At 36.7% G+C, this 14,862-nt stretch overlaps 1 protein-coding gene across 2 annotated transcripts in view; it reads right to left on the bottom strand.

The window, feature by feature from the left end:
- The window catches only part of LOC125877883 (protein arginine N-methyltransferase 1.5), a 37,323-nt gene that overhangs the window by 8,802 nt on the left and 13,659 nt on the right, over positions 1-14,862 (bottom strand). Inside the window, exons 2-12 of one of the 2 annotated variants that reach the window (XM_049559172.1) lie at positions 11,640-11,757; positions 10,970-11,079; positions 9,176-9,265; positions 8,985-9,050; positions 8,164-8,255; positions 7,921-7,996; positions 7,739-7,825; positions 4,746-4,839; positions 3,978-4,069; positions 3,850-3,885; positions 3,697-3,765 (exon numbers count right to left, since the gene is read on the bottom strand). In XM_049559172.1, the coding sequence (XP_049415129.1) occupies positions 3,697-3,765; positions 3,850-3,885; positions 3,978-4,069; positions 4,746-4,839; positions 7,739-7,825; positions 7,921-7,996; positions 8,164-8,255; positions 8,985-9,050; positions 9,176-9,265; positions 10,970-11,079; positions 11,640-11,757 (930 nt within the window). Of the gene's footprint in view, positions 1-3,696; positions 3,766-3,849; positions 3,886-3,977; positions 4,070-4,745; positions 4,840-7,738; positions 7,826-7,920; positions 7,997-8,163; positions 8,259-8,984; positions 9,051-9,175; positions 9,266-10,969; positions 11,080-11,639; positions 11,758-14,862 lie in introns of both variants that reach the window. The other variant, XM_049559171.1, reaches the window with a different exon arrangement.

The raw sequence follows: 14,862 nt of genomic DNA on the forward strand, positions 1-14,862 counted from the left end.
CATGTCACTTAGTCCTCCCATAGCTAGGATAAAAAGGAAGGGGGAGAGGGGATCCCCTTGCCTTAATCCTCTTTCAAAGGGAAAGAAACCAGATGGTTCCCCATCTATTAGAACTGAGAATTTGATTGTTCTCACACAATACTTCAACCAATTTATCCACCTATTTCCAAAGCCTATCCTCTCTAGTGTGTACCACATAAAGTCCCAGTTGAGGTGATCATAGGCCTTTTCTATGTCCAACTTACATAGAATCCCAGGAATTTTAGTTATTTTCCTCACATCTACACATTCATTGGCTATAAGAAATCCTATTTCATGACTTTCAAAAGGCTCGACTAGGGTTTTCCAGCTCTTTTTCTTTGCTTTCAGGTAATTTCTTCCTCTTATTAATTCTTCTTCTTCTTCTTTCTAGTGCTGAGTGCTAGGGTTCTTTTTGTTCTTCTTTCTTCCTCTTCTAACTATTTTTTTTACTCTCTTCTTTGCACTGCTATTTTCTTGACTTCAGGTCTTTCCTTCTGATAAAAAATTTGAGCTCTGTATTCTTGTTCACATCTACAGTTCTGCTCTGTTTCTTCTTTTTTTTGCCTTGCTGAATTTTTTTGCTAGTGCTCTGTTTTTTTTTCTCGACATCTACTGCTGCCTGCTAGTGCTCTGTTTTTTTCACTTCTGCTAGTGTTTTGGGAAAAAAATGTAACTGCCTTGCTAAAAAAAATTCCGAACTGCTAAAAGTGATTAAGTATGTTGCTGAATTCTTTTTTTCTTTATAGTGATAAAATATGTTGCTATTTTTTCTCAACAGTGACCGTGATTAAAAATGTTTCAGTCTGACCCGGCATGGAAATGCGGTAGAAGAGCTAGTGAGACCAATAGGAGCAAAGTCGCATGTATTTTTTGTGACAATACATTTCAAGGCGGAATTTTTCACCACAAACATCTTAACATCTTATTGGTAATTTATAGCGATGTCGAACATTGTGCAAAATGCCCAGAGATTGTGAGGGAAAAAATAAAAAAGCATGTTGAGAAAAAAAGGAGCTAAAAAGTTAAATGTCAGATCAACCAAATGCGACTAATCTTGACGATGATGAATAAGAAGAAATGGAAGAGCGTGAAGTTGCGGATTTTTCGCTTCCTGCAAAATCACAAAAAGAGGCAAGAACGCAATAGTCTCGTCAAGTTGTGGATCAATTGGTAGGAAAAGTACTTTAGATTATTATTTTCCGTAGAAGCCAGGAGATAATGCAGGGAAAAGCAATAAAAAAAAGTTTGCATGATGTTGCCAAGGAACATTTGAGGGAACGTGCAGTTGCGGCCTTTTCACAGTGGAAACCCGCCACTTATCATGAAGTTAATTAACTAACTAAAGAAGTGGAAGAAACAAAAATAAATTGTGGAGGATCATCGAGTAGAATGGAACAAATTTGAATGTTCCATTATGATGGATAAGAGGACGACAAGAACCAGAAAAATGAACATCAATGTCTTGGTGAGTTCTCCAAAGAAAAGCTTATTTCTTGAATCCATTGATACGAGCAACTCATCTATTGATTCCATCAAACTGTTCTCCTTCTTTCAGAACACTACATAGAAGATTGGTGCAGAGAATGTTGTTCAAATTGTTACAGATAATGCAGATGAAAATGTTATAGTGGATGATATGTTGAAGGGAATGTTCCCTCACATATATTGGACTCTCTGTGCAGTTCATTATATATATTTGATGTTCGAGGACATTTTCAAGGAAAGACCCTTCACAGGTGTTTTCACTTAAGCAGTTAGGGTACATTCTTATCAATATTTCAGGGAGTGCAAAGCGGAAAAAAACGACAAGGCCCCTCTTCACGCTTTAAGCGAAGCACTCTTTTCTTCGAAGGGAAGGGCAATTCAAAGAAAAAAGACCAAAACAAATAGAGTCAACATATATGAGCAAAAGTTCAAATTAAAAACTAAAAAGTGGATATCACAAAATCTTTCATAGACCATAGGACAAACAAAATCAAAACTTTAATGGTTCAACATCCAATTTTTATTCTTCAACTGCTATAGCTCTACTTCTACAAGATTGTCAAAATCTTGTATTCCTCAATTAACATTGTATTGCTCATCGTCTTCTTTAACTCCATCATCATCTTTTTCAACTAGGCATAGACTTGTAGCTACTTCATTTCCCCTCCTATGTAAGCTTGAAGTACTCCCCCTTAAATCATAATGGTTCTCCTGAACTCAACTTGCCTTTTCGGCTACACCCCAAGTGAAAGCAGAACATCTCTCAAAAATTGTTTCATCTTTAGCATTCTCAACTCCAACTAGTCATTCATTGATATCATCAATATTATGCAAAAGAAGTGGATCAATTCATTGCGAGCATTATAACAACCCCTTAATGTTCTATTATATTTATGAACTCTAGGTCATTGAGGAAGAGAACCTTGAAGCACCTCAATGACCTAGTGTTCATAAAATACAATGGAACTTTGAGGCGTCTTTACAATGCTAGCAATACAATTGATCCAATTCTTTTGGATAATATTGATAATATCAGCGAATGACAAATCGTTGTTGGAATGCTAAAGATGAAGCATTTTTTAGGGAGATTCTGATTTCACTTGGGGTGTTGATGCAGAGGCAAGTGGAGTTGAGAAGGACCATTATGATTTAAGGGGAATACTTAGGGGTCGTTTGGTGTGAGGGATTAAAAATAATAGTGATGGGATAAAAAAAAATTATCTTGTTTGGTTGCCATGTTTGGGATAACTTATCCCACCATTTATATCATAGTGATAGGATAAGTTATCCCATATACATGGTGGGATAAGTTATCCCAGGATAGCTAACCCCAGGATAACTTATCCTGGGATAACGTGTTCCCAACCAAACGACCCCTTAAAGCTTACTAAGGAGGAGAAAAGAAGTAGTACAAATTTACCCCAGGATAACTTACCCTGGGATAACTTGTTCCCAACCAAACGGCCCCTTAAAGCTTACTTAGGAGGAGAAAAGAAGTAGTACAAATTTATCCCTGGTTGATGAAATTGAAAAGGGTGATGATGGAGTTGAAGATGATGATGAGCAATATAATGATAATTAGGAATACAATATTTAAAAAATCATGTCGAGGTAGAACTATAGAAGAATAAGAATTAGATGTTGAACCGTTAGTATCTTTGATTTTGTTTGTCTTTGGTCTATGAAAGATTGTGTGATATCTACTTTTTAGTTTTTGATTTGAACTTTTGCTTATATATTGTCTCTATTTATTTTGGCCTTTTTTCTTATAAATTGTGCTTCACTTCAATGAAGCGAGTGCTTCGCTTAAAGCGTGAAGCGGGGCCTTTTAGCTTTTTTCCGCTTTGTGCTCACCAAAAATCTGAATATACACAAGCACAATGAAAGAGTATGATCTCTTGCTAACACCATGTTGTCAACATCTGCATACCTCCTTAACGTGGCAGCCCCTTGTTCTCCCAAAAACAACAATAGATGAAAACAGATAAAATTTCAACAGATATTTTTCTTTCAATCAGAAAGGAGCACACAACAAGCATATGATAGTTGCAGAAGTATGCCAGTGTCAATTTCTTTTGTAAAAGCCGCATTGCTTAGCACTTCAGAACATTCTAAACTATAGTAACTACAAACAAGCCCCTGACTAAGTTTAGTTTAAGTTTTACTGCCAGACAATAAGCTTACACGTACCTGTATGTACTTGGTTGTGTCTTTCTCAAATGTTTCATAAGTTTGGGCCTCCAAATTGTCCATGAGAGGCTGAAGGAAAGAAATGAATTAAAAAAAGTTCAGCTACCTATACTTATAGAGGAAAATTATGAAGATAGAGAATAAAGCATGCACCTGTAAGGGAGACTGTAAGTAATCTCTATAACCAAGCTGAATAAGAAAAAAGTCGGAGTGTCATTGAAACTTAATACAAACTAACCAACAGGTCAACAACATCCCCAAACGCACAGGAGATACACTACCTCAAAGCGTTCTTGTTCAGGAAGTGGATCCATCTTCTGGTACAAATAAGCAATGTAGTCCAGGTATGACCTTAGCGGATGTCGCTGCATGCCTGAACAATGTTAATACAAACTAAAGCAATTTTGCTAACAATAAGACTGAACATAAAGGAATATAGATAACCTAATGCCTGCATTCCCATAGGTGCATGCTCTGACGATCGAGAAAGAGATTATGGTGGTCAATTGTTTTATGGGGATACCAAGGGGTTCACAAAGGATACAAATTTCACAAGGCCACTCAGATGCAAATAGGACAGGGGGGGAGATGGTGGAAGGGGGGAAAACTGTATGGTTTGAAATTCATAGGAACGAACTCTTTTATGGTGAGATCTTATTATATAGAGTTAAGAGTAGGAGACAAGAGTGCGATAGAGAAAAATTATGTCGCACCAAAGCAACGAAGAGATGGTCTGCTTGGTTAGTAGTTGGTGCTATATTGACGACAAATAATTAAGGAGACCGAGGTGAATATGTAAATTGGTATTTCATATACATGGAATATGTAGGATACAGGTCATTTTTTTGTAGCACTTTAGCCCTGACTGGAAGACCAAATGGTGGTTTTATGGATATTTAACATATCACGAGTATTACCAGCGACAATGGAAAAAGAAACTGCGAAGTAGGACAAACCAAAATATCGGAGTGAAACTAAGGCAGCCTAAAATAAATCACTGTGACTTTCTGATTATCAAAATAAATCTCAAATCCAGTTCAACGCCATACCCTCAACGCCCTCACTTTGATTATTACTATTGTGAGAATTTGACACTGAAGTTCCTGTGGGGATATTCTGCATTTGTTGTCCAGAGATGACTATCTGCAGGAGACATTTGCAAGAGAGAGTTCATGGTAAGATCCCAAAAATGAAGAAAATCATATGATTATCCAACAAGACAAGTGGAAGAATCGAATGCAGATAACAAATTGGGAGATAACTCAGCATATGAAAATGAGTAGATATGCAACAAGATAACACATTCTCAACTTGCTACCAAATGGTTAGATGTTATGAAGGTGCTACACTCAAATCGGTAGCCTAAGCACATTAAACAAAAATATGTGAGCTTAAAAAAGATCATTCAATCTAATGAAAATATTGAAACCCCTGATAAACAGATAAATTACTATAAAACCATCTAAGAAATGTTGCATATCCATCAAGTACCGATACATGTGCATGTTACTTGAGCAAAAACTTCAGTTACTCATTTGTAGGCAATTTTTTATAACCGATTTGGACCAAGCTGAACAAACCTACCAATGTATCAGCTCAAACCACAAGCTATGTACAAAATTTAGGTAATGAGTTACTAAAAATGACTAAAACAGGCATAAGTGCACATAACACAAGAAATCTTGATAAATAAAATCGTGGTAATGTAAGTAATACTTGCCCACTTACTCTCCAGTTTCAAACAACATCAATTCCCTTCAACTCCCCAAACACTCAGTGTCCTACTTACTCTTCAGGTTTAAAGAATCCCAATTTCATTCACCTCCTCAAACACTCCACCCTTTTAATCAAGTTAATAAAACTCCTCCAACACTCGAATTCTCATTTCTATTTCTCCTTCATACTCTAACACGCAATTTTCTTCCACCAGGCAATGCTCCAATTCTCTTCCAAGATCCTGCCTTGTAACTGGCTATTCATATGACCAGGCTACTGAGCTTTCTTCTTCACATTTAATCCCCTTCCCCAGAAATGAGTCACCGACAAGTGGTCCATGCGTTTACCACCACTGTGTACCTACACCAAGATTGACTCATAACTTTTAGTTGCTTGGTTAGGTACCTTACTGAAGATCTGCCAGTAAACATGGAACCCGGACTATTGGGTAGTCTATTCTGCTGCATCTCATTCAGCTTAACCTATTTCCCCTCCCAACTATGCTAACATTATTTTTTAATCACAAAGAGCACCAAATGGCCACTTCACATTGTTAAGAAACAGTTACAGCTCAAAATTGTCTTGCAATATGCTTTTTAGTCCTTTTTGTAATAACCAAGGAATTGGTTGTTTCCAGATCCAAGACTCGGTGGATAGCTAAAAAGCCTAACAATATTCTGCATGTGCATGGCATAGACCAATCAGAGACTGTTTGAATAGTCAATTCTTCTCTAGACATACTTCGCAGTTTCCCAGTTATCACTAACTATCCCATATCCACATCCAGTTCTGACTGGATGATTCTATCTTCTTTTCTCTCAGCCTGATTCTATGTGTGTCCACCAAATGGTTGAATTTTTTGTGCCACCTGATACTGATAGACCTGTTCTTGTTTCTTCACAGGGCAGATGCATCATCATCCTTCCAGTGCTCTGCGTAATGGAAGACAACATATGAGACTCTGTTCATCAATACTAACCCTGCTCCTGAACCTCCTATTTTTAGCGATCACGTACCATGCTTATATTCCATCATGTCAAAGGTCTTCTCCCCTACAACGGAGTTACAGGAGTTATCTCCATTGAGCAGTAGGTAGCTGAAGTATCTTAGGATAAAAAGACCAATTTTGGCAGTTGCCATTATGCTTCTTGCTAGCCTGCTTTAGCATTCCAATGCTTCCAGATCTACTAATTAGGCGACTAATCCTTCTATCTCTTTCCAGCCATCGCCTTATCTTACATACTTGTCGCCAAAGTAATAATTGTGTCAAATGGTCAAAATTCAAATTGGACAACTAGATTGGTTTCCAGCAATTTATTTAACCTAGAGCACCAGTTTCCAAGAAGCAATTATTTAACCATGCCAGGGAAAATCACAGAATCATTACACAGTTGGGAAGAAGCAGGAGTTCACGCTAAAAACAGAAACAACTGGAGAATTGTACCTGTAGCTATATGGTGGACAATATGGAAGGAGAGGAACCTTGGACTTGGAGTCTTTGAGAATATGGAGAATACTATAGAATTGTATTTTGACTTTATGTTTTTGGTGTAACCAGATATACTCTAATGATATTGTCTCTATCATTGATGTCTTAGACTCATTATAAGGATAAGACAGTAGATTTTGAGTTCTTTTGTATATATGGTTTCAGTACAACCCATGTACTGTGTTACAGAAATAGAAACAGTTACCCATGTCAAAAAAAAATTCCAAGATGCCCAAAGCAATTCTGCTTTGGTTGCGAAAAGAACTGGTTAGTTCAGTTAGGGAAACTACACAAACACCAGCCAAAGAAAACAATGTCCACATGATATTAGATAATTCCTGGCAGGATTTTTATCGTCTCTGTAAAAGAGATACTTATTGGAACAGTTAAGATCAATGGAATTGTGCTTTAAGTTACATGCATCCTTCACATACTTGTGACAGTACTTCTGGATGATTTTTTATTCACTAAAAATAAGCGAAAACTACATATACGGTATACCTGTTACAGTATAGTTCCAGACACCCATGTTGAATATGTACATATGGCTGAGTTTGTAACACATTAACAATAACAATTTGTAAAATTAAAATGTATCTACCCAGGGATAAGACATTTTCCCTACAGATCAGCAAATTTGTTTTAGAGAGATAAAGAGCATTTTCTCTATAATTGATTAAAACAGTTCAAAGTAATGGCCTTTACCAGCAAATTATCAGAAAACAAAAGACAGTGCTGCCCAATGAACTTGTCACCACTTTTTCAAATATGTATTGAATTATATTGTTAACGGAAAACTCCATATTGAATCATTGAACTGGATGGTAACATGCTTACCTGAATTGAGTGGTTGAAACACTCCGTCAATAGATTTTGGTGTCGTTTTGACAAACAGGGGTAGCCACGGGCATTGGTGAGAAAAGACTGTTGAATCAGCACAGTAACATTTCTTACTTAGAACAAAAGGAGTATCAAGAACTACAGTGGAGAAAAAAGGGGCAACCCCTTGAATTTCTTACATTGGAATTAATTATAGCAGCTCTAACAGGCTCCCCAAACCACCGCGCAAGTGAATTCACAGAGGGTAATGAGGCTCTACACAGCAAGTAAATCGCATGTAAGTGTACTGACATAACCACGACAATGAATCTCAACAAAGAATTTTCCTCAAAGTTAATCACCTAGAAACCATTAAAAAAAAAAAAAATTTAAAGAAACCATTAAACTTAAAATAACTACACTTCATAAATTTATATACATACAAAACATCAAGTGCAACTGAAAGCTGACTGTGATGTTCACCGAGAGTGCGGAATGAGTTCCACATTTCCCATGAATCTCTATGTTCTTCACCCTGCTTGATATAAAGAAACCCATCATCAAACTAAAGCACTAACTTATCTATTAAAATCAAGCATTGTGACCTATAGCTCGAATAACATTAATGAAAATTTGAAAAGAGGAGCTTTAGGGAGATTTATCAGAGCCAATAATAAAATATCAGACTTGAGAATAAATGCAGCCAATACAAAATGATAAACACTCAGTTCACTTTTACCACGACATCCCCAGTAGCACCAAAAAGAAAACCAGAATCACTTCCTTATCAGAAGGATAATATCAGTAAGGGAAATAAAGCATCATGGTCAACGAGCCAGCCAGATGGATCCAAGTATAGCATAGAAAATGCCACTAAATAAACCAATTTTTATCAAGAAAAGAAATTATTAATAATGGGCGAAAAGATACCCGTAGACAAGTATACAAAAAGCAGCACATCTTACAAAAATATATGATTTTATACAAACGACACCCAATCTTCTATACCTACAGGAATCTCGTGGGTACCCTAAAAAGAAATAAGGGAAAAGAGGCTACTCCTAAAATATACAAAAACATTCTCAATTCCATCAAAATCTCTCATATTTCTCTCTCCATATCGTCCACCAATATTGACCATTAAAATTATGATGAATGTTATAACATCTGTCATTGGCACTGATTTTCAGTAATGACCAGTCTGACAGCTAGGGGGATACAAAGTTATAGATCTTCACTAAGCAGTCATGCAGCAATTACTCACCATAGAGTTAGGACTTCTATTTCCATCATCATCATCAGATTTCTCCAATGGAATCCTTAGCCACAACTTCAAACCACATAAAATCAAAATGAGAATATGAAACATAAAACAAACTATGCTTGGAACAAGTATTTAAAGTGAATAAAAACAGAGGAAAAATAACTAAACCAAAATAAAGACAAGATTGACACCTGCATATTGCTTAGATTCTGTAGAATTTGATTCACACATCTGGCATAATTAGCACAGGTCACTCCCTTGGGTGCAGGAAGAAGACAGGCCTGCATGATCAGAAAATGTGTAAGCAATAAACAAAAATGCTGCTTAATTCAACCAAATAAAGGTTGCGAGAGCAAACAGAAAAGTAACTGCATTTACACAATCATTGTCCTCCCCCATTTTTCCGTATTCTTTGATGGAGGCAAACATGGAGAGGCATGCAAAAGGTGCCAACCCAACAGAAGCATTCACAGCTAGAATTTTCTTTTCATAAATCATAATAGTGGTGTTCAGATCAACTTGCAACTCAACTACTCCATCAGGTACCTACACCAGTATTGATACCTAGTAACTCTGTCCACCAAGGCTGGTGGTATTCAGACACTAGTCTCACATGGTCTTTATTCTAGCTTCATCCACAGTTAGGCCACATCCACCAGTTGGCTTTCACAAATAAACAATAATGCTATAAATCGAGCTAACTTTAGCAGTTCTCCTCCCGAGGAGGGTTGGCCTTCAAATATAAACAATAACGCCAAAAAATTTGAGTTATCTTAAGCAGTTGTCTGCCCAAGGATAATCTAGTGGCTAATCAATGCAGGTGCACATACAATGAGTTTAAGGCTTAGAATTAGGAGAACAATTGAAGAAGTAGAACTAATCCTCTTATAATGGCTTGCACACACCCTGACTACTCTATCAGCTACCTGCTACTTCCCACCATCACAAGTACCGAGGAACTCTGGTTCACCAAAGCTTAGGTAGATAATAAGAAATCCTCTAGTGTGTTCTGTCTTGGCTAGGATTTAACCCCTGCTCTCCAAGTGTAAAAATTATACATATATATACTCAAAGTGTTAACATCTTCTTTTAAATCCCTTGGTAATAAACATGCTCTCTTTCAGCCTAACTTGTCTCACCGACTTTCTTTCATATCACATACAGGAAAAGAGCAAGTAATAGGCGGAAAAGAATGAAGAGTAACAGCAGCATGTGGTTCTTGCTTGTTGCCCTTCATCTTCTTAATCTACTGACGCAAAGTCAAAGTCTAAGATCAGATTTGACAAAATCTGATATAAACCACATACCATCTTCACACCACCGGTACATTGTCATGTCAAGTCAACACGGTGCTTTTGGTCAAACTTCTAACATTGTTTAAGGCAGCTAAAAAGAGTGATGGAGAGAAACAATCACATTTCTTACATCCCTAAGAACACTTTGGCATAAAAAGGGAAGTTGTTATTAGAAGAATATCCAATACTAGTTTGCATGTTGATAAGGGAAGTTGTTAGTAGTAGAATATCCAATCCTAGTTTGCATGTTGATACACTTCTATGTGAATGAAGCACACTTTTGAAGTTTTGTATGTTGGATAAGTACATAGGTGAAAGACTACTATTGAATTGGGGATCAAGTGGGTGGCAACCCTGTATACTGTAGGAACNTTGATAAGGGAAGTTGTTATTAGTAGAATATCCAATACTAGTTTGCATGTGGATACACTTCTATGTGAATGAAGCACACTTTTGTAGTTTTGTATGTTGGATAAGTACATAGGTGAAAGACTACTATTGAATTGGGGATCAAGTGGGTGGCAACCCTGTATACTGTAGGAACAAAAGACACAGCCACAGAAGCATATATAGAAACTAAACTGCAAGAAACTATAAAAATTTGGAGACGATAAAAATAATGAGAAAAGAAAATGTTTGCAAATCAGTTTCCATTCAGTTTGCACAACATAGAATATTCAAGAGTCTCACCTGCAGTGAAAGGTGAGAAGCCCAGGCTATTTCTTGTTTCAATGTAATCTCAGAATCCCTCCGAAGCATCTCATCTTCAGAATCCAAGTCAAGCCATGAGCTAATTTTACCTAGATCAGACATGCCAGGAAATAATAAAATTGAGATAAATATGAAGAATGATCCATTAGTAAATCAGTCACAACTTAGAACCTTCATGAATAGATTTCATGGTAAGGAGTTAGGACTATCAGGGATACAATTAACAAACAATTTGTTTTACAATGATAGGTCAACCATGGATATTACAATATATATCCTCTCAACAATAAACAATATTAGCATCACAAAATAAAAATTGGATTCTTTCCCCCTAGTTCAGGATCCATGTAATGGTCCACAATTTGAGGAAAAACACCAAGTCTGCATCTAATTCACTGAGTAAACCCAAAGAGAGTAAACACATGTACTCTATTCTTTTTTTTGCAGTGCAATGAAAGAAACAACAATAAATGTGTCAATACTTCTCATGAAAAAAGCAGTAAATGTGTGAATTAGGCATTAAGAGACTAACAAGGGGTTTCAAAACCGATAGGGGGGATTGGGAAGACGCTCCCCGTGCAAAATAATAAACAACACTCGGTTCAACAAATATAAATTTAATCTAACAATGAACAGAAAGAAGCTCTACCAACAACATGACTACTCCATTGGGAAGGGCTTAGCACCAAGTCTGACCCAGCGAATGGAAGCACTCCAGATCCACCATTGCTACTCACCAGTAAACTAGGCCTGTAAGCAGGATCCATCTGCATCACAAAATTAAGGAATAAACAAAGATGTATTGCTTAAGATAGAATTTATAAAGTGTTATTTCCATTTTTTTTTTAAATTGAAATTGGTAAAAGTTGTATTTATCAGCATTCAGGGCTATGCTGGTCACCTCCAAAATTTACAAAAGAGTCATGGATATTTATAAGGAACCTATAAAATCCACTAATTGGATTTCTTCTTCTATATTCTGCTCTTTACACCAAAAGCCTAAAGTAATAATAACTTAATCAATATTCTGTACAGAGCATTCTTTCCCTTGAAAGACCCTTTGATTTCTCTCCTTAAGCTTTCCCTAACTATTAGCACTCCAAGCCTTATATATCGCTTTAGCACTCCAAGCAAAGATAGATATACTATTTTAATACACTCAAACGAGTAAGATATGTTTATAGTGAAAAACCAAGAGAACACATATCTTTAGCAAACACACACAACATAAACTTCAATAAATGTCTTTATAAAGTTAATGATGATTTTTAGTAAATTATGGCTACAGAGTCCATATAACAATAGTAATAAAATTTTGTGGTTGCTACATCCCATCTCACTTTGAAAAGCACGTCATCTTTCACTAAATTCTCCAAATTCCAATGTCTTTCTCAATGTTTGTGCTACAATTTTGTCTTTGCTAGGCCTTACTATCTCCAGACTATCTATCAATCACCACTAGCAGAGGAATCGGAAAGTTCCAACTAATTACTCAATTTTATTTGCCAGATGGCTATCAGCGATTTTTCTATTTTTTCAGCCCTCTCTTCAATAACTATCCCATCTTTTCCCACCCTCTTTGTGCCTTCATCAATGAGATTTCAAAAGACGGTATTTTCTCAATTGCTTCCTGTTAAAGGATTGATAGGAAAAGATCGTTTGAGCTTCCTCTACCAGAGTTTGCCAATGAGCTCAATATTACCAAAACTACATAGTAAGACAAGTCTTGTCTTTCCATTCTAAATTCTAGACAATTGGAATAGAAACAAGTTGATCTGCCTTTAAACCATGACCCAATTTGGCAATAATCATAGGTTATAAAAGCAATTGTTTGAAAAGGATAAAAATAAATTGCAAGTGATTATAATTTGATAAATATTAGTCATCTTTTCCAGAATCTAGAACTATTCTCTTGCTAAAAGGTCAAAAGGCATCCGCGACGAAATCAACTACTACTCTTATATTCATGATGATATGGAAGCTGTAACAATATTAATCCATTTTTTAACTCATGGGGAGCATTTGGTTTGCAAGAAAAAAGGAGAATTATTATGACACCGAAGAATGGAGAAAAAATTGACTAGTCGAGAGTGAGTAGTATTATTATGAAATGATTGTTATTGGGAAGACTCTCAATGAGATTGGTAGTTTTCCTTGGATTTGGTCATACACTATGTATGAATTGATCGTTAAGATATTCCTTTAGACAATTATCATTAAAAAAAAAAAGCTCATTTCGGCTGTAGCAGGAAATAATAGTCTATTTTAAAAAAAGCTCCCAGGCACGATGTCCGAGGTTTTCATCTCAGGTCCCTTCTGGGCCCTGGATTCCTATTCCGGTGGACTTCTTCCATCGGAATTCTCTCTCCTATCTATCAAACCTTTCTTCTATTCATCTCCTTCTCATCATGGGTAGCGATATCATCTATTTTGCGGTAGGTTTTAAATCATTTGACATTACAAGGAAGATCTCAAGGGTTAGAGATTTGGTATGAATGGGTGGAAAGAGGCCGAAACATAATGACTAGGGCAAGTTTCAGCCAGAAAACGATGGAGTGGATAGTCCACCTTTTGAAGGAAGCATCGAAAACGAAACGAAACTCGATGAAGAGATGGAAAAATCACAATCATTATTCTGAGATTTTCTGCTCAAGAAATTTTAACAGATTTGGTCGCTATTTCAGTATCATTAATATGCAAGGAAAAAAGAAAACAATTATTATTGTTCCAGAATGGTCATTTTTTTATTTTATTTTTTTGATGAAGTTAGTAGATTCATTTCAAGGCATCAAGAAGATGCAAGCTTTACAAGGATAGATCAGTTAAGCACACAAAAAAAAAGGATTTGTAGCCTCTTTCTAAGCTATAGAGCTAACAAAATCCAAGAAGAGTTCTAAATTATTTACAGGGGTCAGTTTGGACCAACTAAAAAGGCTACCTAGACATCTGCCTCGCAAAAGATTTCTAGAAGTTGAAATTCCATCAAAACATCTTTTGTTCCTCTCTGTCCATAAACACCAAAAGATAACACCAGGAATCATCATCGACATACACTTGGTGGCTTTCTCAACATCCCGTGAACTCCAACTTTCAAGAGCATCCCTAACAGAGAAAGGCATGACCCAGGAAAGACCAAAAAAGCAGCAAAACATATTCCAGAGGTCTGAGGCAGCTGGGCAGTGCAGTAGCAAGTGATTGACATTTTCTGTGTGCTTGTGGCAGAAATAGCATCGGTTAGCAAGCTGGAGTTTCCTTTTGGAGAGATTATCCTGTGTGAGGCATGAGTTATACAGTGCAGTCCAACAGAAACAGATCACTTTGGTAGGTAATTTTGTCTTCCATATATGCTTCCATGGCCATTTGTCAATCATTGAGTTCCTTGAGCATAAGCTGTGATACCCTTCCTTGACTGTGTAGTGACCTTTTCTTGAGTTACCCCATTTCAATCTATCAGGCTCTTGGGGTGAAAAGGAGCAAGGCTGCAATTTGGCAAAGAGGGCAAATATGTCATTAAGTTCCCAGTCATTTAGGTTTCTCCTGAACCTTAGGTCCCAAATGTCGTTTGATCTGTTGGATGCTATGGTAGAATTTGGTTCCGCTGCAATGAGGTGCAAACTTGGAAATTCCTCACCCAAAGTTGTGTCTCCCAACCATATATCCTTCCAAAATTTGATGTGAGATCCATTGCCAACTCTAAATGTGACGTTCCCAGCAAAATCTGGCCAAAGTTTACTGATGCTTTTCCATAGACCAACTCCATATGCATCTGCTGAGACATTTGTGGACCAGTGAGTAAGCTCACCATGTTTAGCTTTGATCACCTCTTTCCACAATCCAATGTCTTCAGTTCCGTACCTCCATAACCATTTCAT

The sequence above is a fragment of the Solanum stenotomum genome, chromosome 9 (assembly GCF_019186545.1).
Source record: "Solanum stenotomum isolate F172 chromosome 9, ASM1918654v1, whole genome shotgun sequence".
Classification (NCBI taxonomy): Eukaryota; Viridiplantae; Streptophyta; class Magnoliopsida; order Solanales; family Solanaceae; genus Solanum; species Solanum stenotomum.